Source organism: Hemicordylus capensis, chromosome 2 (genome assembly GCF_027244095.1).
Source record: "Hemicordylus capensis ecotype Gifberg chromosome 2, rHemCap1.1.pri, whole genome shotgun sequence".
In the NCBI taxonomy this organism is placed as follows: Eukaryota; Metazoa; Chordata; class Lepidosauria; order Squamata; family Cordylidae; genus Hemicordylus; species Hemicordylus capensis.
The window spans coordinates 179,172,964-179,185,124 of NC_069658.1; the positions used below are offsets into that span (position 1 = coordinate 179,172,964).

Consider the following 12,161-nt stretch of genomic DNA (forward strand, 5'->3'; position numbering starts at 1 on the left):
TTTATTATGAATCTTGTAAAGATTGTGTCGAGTCAGTGTCAACTCCTGAAATGCACAACTGAGCCAAATGAGTGATAGTCAGCTGGAATTAGCTCATTTTTAAAGGAAAAGAGAGTCACAGCTTTCATTATCTCCCAGTGTCAGAAGCAGAAGTGACTACCTCAGAGTTAAATCTGAATTCTTTTGCCATCATTAAAAATACTAAGTATTATTACTATTATTAGGGCCTGTCTTACAGGATTATAAGGCTTACAGAGGTAATGTGTGTGAAGCACATTGGAACACTCTATGGCATATAAAAATATAGCAAATTTATTAGTATATAAATACCAATAAATCAGCAGCAGCAGCAACAGCATTTATATCACGATTTAGTGGGCAAAGCATTTCATATACATTATTTTTAGAACAATTCTGTAACACAGGTTACCGTTGTTATCCCCATAGTACAGATGCATGGGGCTGAGGCAGAAAGATAGTGGTGTACCTAAAGCCAGCTACTGAAGAATTAAATCTGAACCGGGGGCTTCCAGAGCACATCTCCCACTCCTAGCCACTACATGGCACCAGCACCTAGCAATCTGGAGAGAGCTGTCTGCTTTATGGGCTGAGCAAGGGCTTGAAGTTCTACTTGCTACTGCTTGTATTTCCTAGGGAATGGACTCCAACAAAAATGGCTCTAGTGCCTTACGTCCGAGATCCTGCAGCACTGGCTGCTTGCTTGTGACATTATCAATCAATGCCGGTACCAAATTTGCAAAGAAAAGCTTGTTATTCTGCAATGTCACTATTCATTGAGTGGCCACCAAGCAAACAAGATAATAAAAACCAAAGCTAGAATGAAGGTTTGCACCTTTGCAGCAACAGGTACCATGACATCCTTGACTTGACTCTCTTCCTCAAGAACTTCATTGAGTTCGGCCTATACAGAAACACACACACACAAAAACATTTTTACATTTCAGAATCTAAATTTTGAAAAACTCCAGTACATAGCTATTATAATATATTATTGCCTAAGAATACATAAAGAATATAAATTCCTCTCCTTCCCCAAGGATGCAATTGACAAGGATGCTAAGTATCTATACTGCACTTAGCTTGTGGCAGAGAAGCCTCTGACACCAACTAGCTAAGCTATTGTGTTCATGTAGTGAAGCATTCAGCAGCAGAATACAGTCCAATGCCTGTGAGGAAAGGAGCAGTTGTCAGATCAGCTGCAACTAAAACTTCACACAGAACCTCAAGTCAGAAACAGCTGCACAGGGCAGGCGAAGGACTGGAGAGCTGTAGGTCCCAGGAGAAAGAGAATCTGATGGGCAAGGATGGAGGTGATCTGAAGCAGTGGCTGATGGTCAAGTGCAGAATGTGAGGCAACTGAAGCAAGAGTGAAGGGTAAGCACAATGAATGAAGAAGCCGATACCTGAGGGAAGGGGAAATAGAGGAGACAAATCTCACAAAGGGAAAAGACAAAAACGCTAGCCAGGCTGGTTGAGAGACAGAGCACTTAAAGGAAGATAGACAGAACAGGCAGTGGATGAAAAGCAGTCGAGGAAACACTGATAGAAGAGGGAGTGAAAGGAGGGCTAAGGAGCCAAACCTCACATAGGGCCTAGGGACAAGAGGGAACTGACTGGGTGCTATTGGCAGGAAGAAAGAGGATAGGCAAAGGAATTTCAGAAGCTCAGGGTGTCAAGATAACAGGGCTACAGGCTCAGACCCTGTGAGGGCTCTTGTACCTTACTTTAAGAAAGGGGTGGGATGAGGAAGGGCAAGAGAGCCAGCATAGCGTAATGGTTAGAGCGTTGGACTAGGACCAGGAAGACCCAAGTTCGAATCCCCATTCAACCATGAAACTCACTGGGTGACTCTGGGCCAGTCATTTATCTCTCAGCCTAACCTACCTCACAGGGTTGTTGTGGGGATAAGAATAAGCCTGTACACCGCTCTGAGCTCCTTGTAGGAAGAGCTAAATAAATATAAATCTAAACAATGAAATGAAAAATGAAATTCTACCAACTGTGGTTTCTACCATCCATTTAAGTATGGTGAGTGAACAAATCAAAGGGGGCAGCAAGGGTCAAGGAGAGTTGCCATCTTTCTACTGGTCCTGGTCCTCTATGCTTTAACAAGAGACACAGGAATTAAACTGGCAACATTTTTCACATTGCTTACCTGCCTGTGAAGAAGAAGAGGAAGGGTTTCACTTGCTAGATTTGCAGGTGTCAGGCTACTGTTAAAAGGGCCAGGGGAAAAGTGGGGAACAGAACGTCCTAAAGCCAAAAGATAGTTACGGGGGACAGAATGTCGTATTGGTTTGAACCAGCCACCAAATTGTTTGGCTGAAAACATTTAGTGCTATCTTTAATCCAACTGTGGCTATCTGGACAACCTCAGCCATCCAAATATTCAAACACTTCTTCCATATTATCTATTGCCCCATTTGTGGCTTTGTTACATCTTACTTCTTTGCCTTTAAGAGGAAAAGAAGTATAATAAACTATTATTATCCTGCCTTCATCCTTAGGGGCACCACTGATTCTTCAGCCTCTGTCACCACCCTTAACTTGATCACTCCCCCTCCACAGCTCACCATTCTGGCTCTATTCCTAAACTCCTCAACTAAACTCCTCAATTCCTAAACTTCAGCCCTTTGTCATCATCTCAGCTCTCTTAATCTCTCTCACTTGCATCCAATCCATTGCCAGGGTCAGCTTGCTGCCTTCTTTCCTCCTCTCCTCTACCCCAGCCATTTGTTGATTCTGCACTACCTTCTTCAATGGCAATCACTCCAAACTACAGCCTTGGCTAACTCCACCATCTGCTTTCTCCATTTCTGCTTTTGGAAGAAATCTAGAGACTAGATTTAGGTTTACTCCCTTCACTGCATTCTCTCCTACTTGGGAATCAGAACTACCACAACCGTTTACTGACTCCTTAACTCTAAAACAGAGATTCTTAACCTTTTTACACCTACAGACCCCCTCAGATCTTCAAGTATTAGCCATGCACCCCCAACTCATTCACAGATTTTCATAAGGCTCTAGTAAAGATGAGAGGAAAAAATAATTCATGATAGCCAATTCTATCTAGCTAATAATTCATGATAGCTAACTCTGTCTCTTGTCAACAGGGGAGGCAAAATTATAATTTGAGAAAAATAAAAGGACCGTATTTGATTATAAATCATGTGATTGAGGAGCTACTTTTAATTATCTATTTAATTTCCATGGACCACCTGGACCTTCCCCATGGACCTTTGGAGGGTCCATGGACCTCAGGTTAAAAACCCTTGCTCAAAACTAAAGCTATGTCTTTTCCACCTTATACAGTATTTGCTCCTCAACTTCTTCCCTTTCACTACCAGGGATCTTGCAATATTTCAGGAAAAACAAGATCTGGAATGAAGTTCTAAGGTAAAGTGTGCCGTCGAGTAGGTGTTGACTTCTGATGACCACAGAGCCCTATGGTTGTCTTTGGTAAAATACAGAAGGGGTTTACCAGTGCCATTTCAGCATCTTCCTATATCATTGCTGCCCAATGAAGGTGTTTCCCATAGTCTGGGAAACATACCAGTGGGGATTCAAGCTGGCAACCTCTGGCTTGCTAGTCAAGTCATTTCCCCACTGCACCATTAGGTGGCTACTAGTCATCCCAAAAGCTATTTTCCTGTCTATTCTGTACCACCCCCCGCCCGCTACTCTCTCAACAACCGCTTACACATCCAATTGGCCTTTTCATTTCCCTTCCAAGTCACAATCCCAACTAAAATGGTTCCTCCCGCTCCAACGAACCACTTTTGTCTCTTTCTTTCATTATTGTTTCCATGGCCTTCCATTATGCTGCTCCCACTACTTTCAGTTCATCAGCTTTCCGTCCTCTCAGACCCACTACTTTAAAGGAGCTTTTTATATCCTTCCTCATCCTTCCTTTTTATATCCTTCCTCCTATGCCAACACTGCTATTTGATATCCCTTTCTCTGCACCACCGCACCACTGTCAGTCTCTGACTTCTTCCCACTTCAGTCTAACATAGACAGTCTCTCCCTTGGGGCAGAGACTACATCACCTCTGTGTTCTGTACAGCACCGAAGCATATAATGGATGCTGAAGAAATAGTGCAACACAACCACCAGACATAACCAGACCCTAAGGCATTTTTACCATCAGTTCATCATCATCTTCCAGATCTTCCTCCCCACCACCATCTTCTTCATCAAGGTCTTTCATGCAGAGTGCAGCCATTCTCTCAATAGCTTCCATTGGCAAAGGAGCTACAGAGAAACATCACATAGCATACTATCACATGTCACAAAATCAACTCCAGGTTGTTCCAAAGAGATTCCAGGGTTGATTTTGGAATATATAAATATACTCAGCAGAGAAAATGAACACGTAAGTGTGTAAACAGAAACATTTTTAAAATCTTGAAAAGATGCTCAAGGCAGTTGTCATCGAAGGAAAGTTTTAAATCATCATCAATAAATATCAGAAAGCCATCAGGAGAGCAGGCTGCAAACTTAAGCCAGGAAAAAATGAGGACTCAAGACTGAAATATCCTATTCGTTTTAAACTTATAACGTTTAAACTGAGTAAGTAAAGCTTACGGACTGTAAGGCTTAAGTAAAGATGCAGGGCTGAGTCCATAAGAACATAAGAACAGCATTGCTGGATCAGACCCAAGAAGGCCCATCTAGTCCAGCATCCTGTTTTGCACAGTGGCTCACCAGATGCCTCTGGAAGCCACAGGCAGGAGATGAGGGCATGCCCTTCCTCCTGCTGTCACTCCCCTGCAACTGGTACTCAGAGGCATCCTGCCTTTGAGGCTGGAGGTGGCCCACAGCCCTCCGACTAGTAGCTGTTGATAGACCTCTCCTCTATGAAGTTATCCAAACCCGTCTTAAAGCCATCCAGGTTGTTGGCTGTCACCACATCTCGTGGCAGAGAATCCCACAAGTTGATTATGCGTTGTGTAAAAAAGTACTTCCGTTTGTTGGTCCTAGATTTACAGGCAATCAATTTCATGGGGTGACCCCTGGTTCTAGTGTTGTGTGAGAGGGAAAAGAATTTCTCTCTCTCCACTTTCTCCACACCATGCATGATTTTATAGATCTCTATCATGTCTACCCACAGTCTTTTTTCTAAACTAAAAAGCCCCAGGTGTTGTAGTCTTGCCTCATAAGAGGGGTGCTCTAGGCCCCTGATCATCTTGGTTGCCCTCTTCTGCACTTTTTCCAGTTCTACAATGTCCTTTTTTAGATGTGATGACCAGAATTGTACGCAGTACTCCAAGTGTTAACGCACCATAGTTTTGTATAAGGGCATTATAATATTAGCTGTTTTATTTTCAATCCTCTCCCTAATGATCCCTAGCATGGAATTGGCCTTTTTCACAGCTGCCGCACATTGAGTTGACACTTTCAACGAGCTGTCCACCATGACCCCAGGATCTCTCTCCTGGTCAGTCACCGACAGCTCAGATCCCATCAGCGTATACTTGTCAAGAGTCAAGAGGTGAATTACTGAGGGAGCAGTAGTAGGAAGTAGCAGATGGCCACTAACAGAGGCTATTCCCAGAGTCACTGGAAAGCAGGCTAAGGGAGCTTAGCCCACTTTCCAGTGATCGTTGGAACCAACGGGCTTGCCTGCGAGCCTGGTGCTTCCATGGCAGCTAGCCCGCCTAGGAACCACTGCCCTTAAATGAAGTTAATGGAGCACTTGCTCCATTAACCACATTTTTGCAGTCGTGAGATGCCGTGGCGCAGTCTTGCGCTGCGACCATTCTCGAGGAGACCCCTGTCAGGAGGCTCCAACAAGCCTCCCAGCCTTGGGGGTCTCTCCATGATGACCCGCACGGGACATCCTGGGATTTCCAGGGGCTGTGTGGCTCCCGATCCCTACCACCCCTGCTGGCTCCATGACAGAGCTAGCAATTGTGTGGGTGGCTCATCCAGCCACCCAGGGACAGCTCCTTGCCTGTGTGCAGGGAGAGCAGGCTAAGCCCACTCTCCCTGCACAAACCCTGACGGTGCTTCACAAGAATCGTGTGAAGTACCTCATAGTCTGCTTAGGAGCATAAAGGTGGGGTTGAACAGGAAATGGATGCAGTTTGAAGTGCTGCCCCAAAGAGTCAAAAGGAGGGAGACACTGAGCAAAAGAACCTTGGGAGATCCTCCAAGCCAGAGGAAGCACAGAGTAGAAGAGGAGGGCAAGCAATAGTCAACCCTGTTCCCTTCTTTTAAGGCCATCTCTTCTTTTGAGGTCAGGACAGAGAGTTGTAGGAACTCTATGGAGTGGGAGCATTGAAAGGCTCCCCTTACATTCACACACATCTCATGCATGCTCTCAAATCACAAGCAATAACACAAAGGACTAGAGTCCACTTACTTTTCCCATTTGATTTCTGTTTTGAATCTGGTTGGCCTCCAACAACAGCCAGGAGCTCAGCCTCAAGTTCTGCATCATCTTCCCCATCACTGGCCATCATGCTTTCAGGAGACAAATCAATCAGCAAACCCATCTACAGGGAGCAAGAAACAAAGTCACATCACAAATGCAACTCTTGCACTTATGGATGCTAGGATGATCCTGGAACTTGAGTGGTAGCTTCAGGAGAACAGATAAGTTCCTTTCCTGTGTCGTTCTTTTTAACCTCCTCATGAAATATCAAAGACTGCCACAACAGGATATGGCCTCTTGCAATGATCTTCACACCTTATATCCTGAAGGAACCCTTGCCTGGTTGATTTTTCTGCCAAGGAACCCCTAGGTATCTATGACAGAACCCTTATACATTGCAGATACACATTCTCAGGTCCCATGGAAGATCAGCAATAGCTGGGCAACATCATCACTCTGGGCATACTGAGAGTGCACCCTAGAACACACTCAACACATTCCCTTAGCTGCAAACTACAGGAAAGACCAGAAATGGTGGACAAGCTGCCTTTCAGAGAACATTGTTCACCTTTATTTATTTATTTGTTGTATTTCTATACTGCCTGATATCGACACCTCTAGGCGGTGTACAAATTAAAATATAACAATATAAAACGGTTAAAATTCATAAAACAGGTAAAATCTCAATAAATAACAACACATTAAAATTACCGATCCCCTCAAAGAACACCTGATAAGATTCCAAAGAACAGTTTGAAAGCACTGGCCAATTGAATGTGGAAATTTGGCGATGACAACTCTTGTACTTGGGGTTAAAACAAAACCTAGAACGCCGAGGTAGGGAGTGCACGAACCTGTTCGGCGTTCTATTCTTAGAATGCTGAACAGGTTCGGAACCCCTGCGTTTGAACTGGTTCAAACACAGGGGTGGCTTCAAGGATGGGGGAGAGTGCACTTACACACACACACACCCACGCTTCCCCCTCTGGCACTCTGTGTAGAAATAGTCCATGTGGCAGAAGCGTACCTCCTTGCTGCCCCATTGTTTCAGTGACCAGAAGTAACCAGAAATGCTGTGTGTGCGTGTGATGTGAGCTTCTGGTGACTTCTGAACACTGAAACAATGGGGCGGCAAGGAGGTACGCTGCCACCCTGCTGGACTATTTCTACACAGAGCACCAGAGGAGGAAGCGCAGTTGAGGGAGGAGGTTAGTGCACCCTCCCCTATCCTTAAAGCCACCCCACCCCACCATCGGCTCGAAGGGAGCCGGTTCTGTGCACATCCCTACTCTGAGGGTATTTACATAGTAAATCCTAATGGTAAGAAAAGAAATAGAAACATAATTCTGAAGTACAGCTGGAAAGGATGCCCTCTACCACCAATTTTTCCACTACTGAAGTAAAAAGCAAAACACTACTATTTGCTGAGTGACTAGAAAGAGAGCCAGCGTGGTGTAGTGCTTAGAGTGCTGGACTAGGACTGGGGAGACCCAAGTTCAACTCCCCATTCAGCCATGAAACTCACTGGGTGACTCTGGGCCAGTCACTTCTCTCTCAGCCTAGCCTACTTCACAGGGTGGTTGTCAGGAGAAACTCAAGTATGTAGTACACCGCTCTGGGCTCCTTGGAGGAAGAGCGGGATATAAATGTAAAATAAATAAAAAATAGAAGAGCATGCATTGTGTCTTCAACATGTGCAAAAAGCAAGTTATATGTTGTAAGCTTCTCACAGCAGCACTGTGCGATATATCATTGTGTGATATGGCTGAGACTCCCATTACAACTTTAACCAGATGTAAAGCAGATTTGAGCCTTACGTGGAAAGGGAAATGCTGGATGTTCAAGCTCGTTTCAGAAAAGGCCGAGGAACAAGAGACATCATTGCTGATGCACACTGGATAATTGAGAAAGCCAAAGAATACCAGAAAGAAGTCAATATGTGCTTTATTAACTACAGAAAAGCCTTTGATTGCATCGACCATGTCAAGTTGTGGAATATCCTTAGGAAAATAGGCATCCCAGAACATCTCATTATTCTCATGAGAAACCTAAACACAGGACAGGAAGCCACAGTCCAGATGGAACATGGTGAAAAAGACTGGTTCCTGATCAGCAGAGGAGTAAGACACAGCTGTGTACTTTCTCCTTCTTTATTCAATTTATATGCTGAACATGTACTGAGAGAAGCTGGATTGGAAGAAGATGAGCGTGGTTTTAAAGTTGGAGGAAGGAACATCGATAACCTTTGCTATGCTGATGACACCACTCTGATAGCTGAGAATGCAGATGCTCTAGTAGTGTAAGTCAAGGAGCACAGTAAAAAAATGGGACTACAACTAAATGTAAAGAAGACTAAACTAATGACAATGGGTACAGCAACCAGCCTCACAATTGACAATGAAATGGTGGATAGCTTCTGCCTTTTAGGATCGACCGACCGTCAACGCTAAACAATCCAGCAGTCAAGAACTATGCCACAGACTAGCACTTGGTAGGGTTGCAATGAAGGCCTTGGAAAGGATATTTAGATGCCGTGACATGTCTATACCTACAAAGATTAGAATTGTTCGCACAATGGTTTTTCCCGTGACAGTCTATGGATGCGAAAGCTGGACTTTGAAGAAGCAACATAGAAAAAGTACTGATGCTTTTGAACTTTGGTGCTGGAGAAGACTTTTGAGGATACCATGGACAGCCAGGAAAACAAACAAATGGATCATAGAACAAATCAATCCAGAATTTTCACTCGAGGCACAAATGACGAGGCTCAAACTATCATACTTTGGACAAAGGTGTTATTGGACTTCAACTTCCATAATCCCCAGCCCCAGTGGCCTTTGGTTGGGGAGTTGAAGTCCAACAACATTTGGGGACCCAAGGTTGAGAATCCCTGGACTAGATTACGAGAACAATGAATGCACCACGGAGAGACCTTAAAGGCCAAGTTGAAAACAGATCATCCTGAAGAGAATCTATGTGGTCACTAAGAGTAGACACCAACTTGACAACAATCAATCAATCAATCGTGTGCTGCAGAGGAGGAGGACAGGAAGATTTACCAGTTGCTACTGCAGTGCTGTCTGCATGGCTTAACACGGTGAGCATTGTCACAGCAGGGCATCAAAGACAATAGATGGAATCTGGATGAAAAACTGCCCCAATGAAGTTCCTAGAGTGTTACTGTAATGCAGGGCTGCACAACTTAAATGCCCTGGTGGGCCAGAACCACCCACAACTTGGCATGCAGGGGCTGAGGTCAAATTTTTAGCACATTACATTAAATATTATTAGTTACTTGTGCATCTATTCCCCCTGTCAATGGACCCATAGTTTTAACCAAGGAGAGTGGCCAGAGAATAGGTCCTGTCCCTGCTCAATCAGTAGGGTCCCTAGAGTGCATGCCAGCCCCAAACAAATGCCAAGTCCTATTCTCTCCCTAAATTGTTGTTTTCAGGCTGCAATCCTAGGCATGTTTACATGGGACTAAGCCTCACACCATGGAGTATATTTCTGAGACAGCATGCACAGGATGGCACTATGGTAGTTTCCAGCTCCTGTGTTGCTGCAGGATACCTGGGGGCCAGTAAAATAGTCCCTGCGGGCCGAATCCTGCCCCCGGGCCTTATGTTGTGCAGGCCTGCTGTAATGGAAGTCATATTCCTCCTCCTGCTCCCTTTGATACCTTTCCTTTGTTGCCACAGAAGCAACAGCACAGATATGTCTGAATAATATATATGTTACATTAGACTTGCTGAAGGACAATGCTGGAAGAAGGCTCACAGTCAGGAGTCTGGGGGATGCCTACACAATCCAGAGAGATGAGAAAAACAAAGTGCCAGATCCCGCCAAGATTCCGCTTCCAGAAAAGTTCATTGAAAATGTATTTGTTGGCAGATGGTTTAATTTCAGTGGCTGTACTGCTTGTTAATTCTATTCCTCAGCAGTTGAACTATTAAGACTACAGGAAACATTTCTGCAACATGCCATGCTTTTAACATTTTCTGTGTATTAGTACGAATAGCTTACATTCTGGGAGTGCCCTACTGTCCTGAGAGCAGGGCACACACAAGGGTTCCATGTGACTCCAAAGCCTGGCCATACTGCTAAGAGGAGGGGCTTCGTGGCTAGTAGTTGTGTCCTCACTAAAGTGACGCTTCTCCCATCGTCCCCAGTGTAGCAGCATCGCCACTACGATAACACAGTAGCCATGGAGTTCCTCCACCTTCACCAGCAGCATGGACAGGCTTTGGAGTCACAGGTAACCTGCCAGTGTTCCCTCTAAGGCATGTGCATGCACTTGTGCTCACAGAATTTTTGATGTCGACTCAGTTAATTTTAGATTCCGGTCAGGTTGAGAATCCTTCATCCAGACTGCTTGGGACCAGAGGTGTTCCAGATTTCGGAATATTTTCATAAATGAGATATCTTGGGCATGTAAGGTTACTGGGGTTTTTTTTTATTTAAAGTATATAATCTTCCCTCCTTCCCTTCTGTCTTCCCTCCTTCCCCTCTCACACGCTTCTCAATGGGATCACACTCCTTCCTGCCTTCCCCTCTCTCAGACCGGCTTGAGAGGTGGTAAACAAAAGACAGATAGCAAAGCCTGAGGGGAAGAACTAAAAGGGGAGCTAATGAACTGAAGAAGCAACAACAGCGAGTTTAGGGGCCATAAGTGATCACTCCTGCAAACTGTGCATCCCGCCCAATCCCGGCCCCAACGCTTCCCAACCGTTTACAGAGCCGCCGTAATGTTCTCTCTGTGAGTTGCGGGCTTTTTGCTGCTTTGTTATACAGTACTGTATATACTCTGTTAGCGGCTGAGTTGGGGCCGGGATTGGTTTGCGGGCTGAGGTTTGGGGGGGGGGGGTGAGGGTTTTTGTGTGTGTGAGAGAGGTTGAAGCTACAAGCATTTTCTCTCTCTCTCTCTCAGTGTGGTGTCCAGATTTTGGAGCTTTCCAGATTTTGGGAGTCCGGATAAAGGATTCCCGACCTGTAACAGGTTTTGTGTGTTTATATTGTACGCATTAAGTCTAAGAATTTCATCCGAAATTAAGATTTACTTAATTCAACAGTATCAATAATCTGAGGAGAAAAATAGAAAATATGGTTTCAAAATAAGGAAACATTTCTGGAACCAGCTATAGAAACCTATGCTGCTTTTACTGTCGCAGAGTCGACGCTAACATGCTGGCCACAGAGCACAGAATTACTTGCAGTTCTCCAGCACTTACTTTGTTCTAGAGTTGTACTTCATCTCTTAACTGAATTTTTAGTCTATTGAATTTTAACTTGCTAGGTGCTCTAGGCAAGTGTTCTGTTTTTTTTCAGGGCCACTTTGGTCAGCTCATAGTCATCCATTGAAAAATGACCTTGTCTTTGTATCTCCATCTGCTAGGGGACTCTACACAACGTCACTTGTGTGAAGAGTTTTCACAACTAACCTTGTGTGTCATACTCCACATATCATAATGAAATAAGTGGATTGAATCCTGGCATAGGTTTGCATTAGCATTCTGAGTGAGGAAGGAGGAGCAAGAAAACACTCCTGCTGAAATCACAGTCACACCTTCAATTAAAATGAAGCTGCCTCCATAACAAGGAAATACTTTGCAAGATTATTCTTCACACTGACTATGAAGTAACCTCACCTTTGCCACACCTGCCAACAGTTAACCCTTCCTCACTGCTTTATTATCAGGCACTCTCCTTGACCTCCAACTCTAACTCTAAGGCACTATGACCTGGACAACTTCCATGTAAT

The 12,161-nt window shown here is 44.5% G+C and overlaps 1 protein-coding gene across 5 annotated transcripts in view; it reads right to left on the minus strand.

The window, feature by feature from the left end:
* The window catches only part of CC2D1A (coiled-coil and C2 domain containing 1A), a 74,948-nt gene that overhangs the window by 59,035 nt on the left and 3,752 nt on the right, over positions 1-12,161 (minus strand). For all 5 annotated transcript variants that reach the window (XM_053296458.1, XM_053296459.1, XM_053296460.1 and 2 more), the window contains 3 exons: positions 6,389-6,521; positions 4,166-4,275; positions 854-922 (listed from right to left, as the gene is read on the minus strand). In XM_053296458.1, the coding sequence (XP_053152433.1) occupies positions 854-922; positions 4,166-4,275; positions 6,389-6,521 (312 nt within the window). The remainder of the gene's footprint in view (positions 1-853; positions 923-4,165; positions 4,276-6,388; positions 6,522-12,161) is intronic.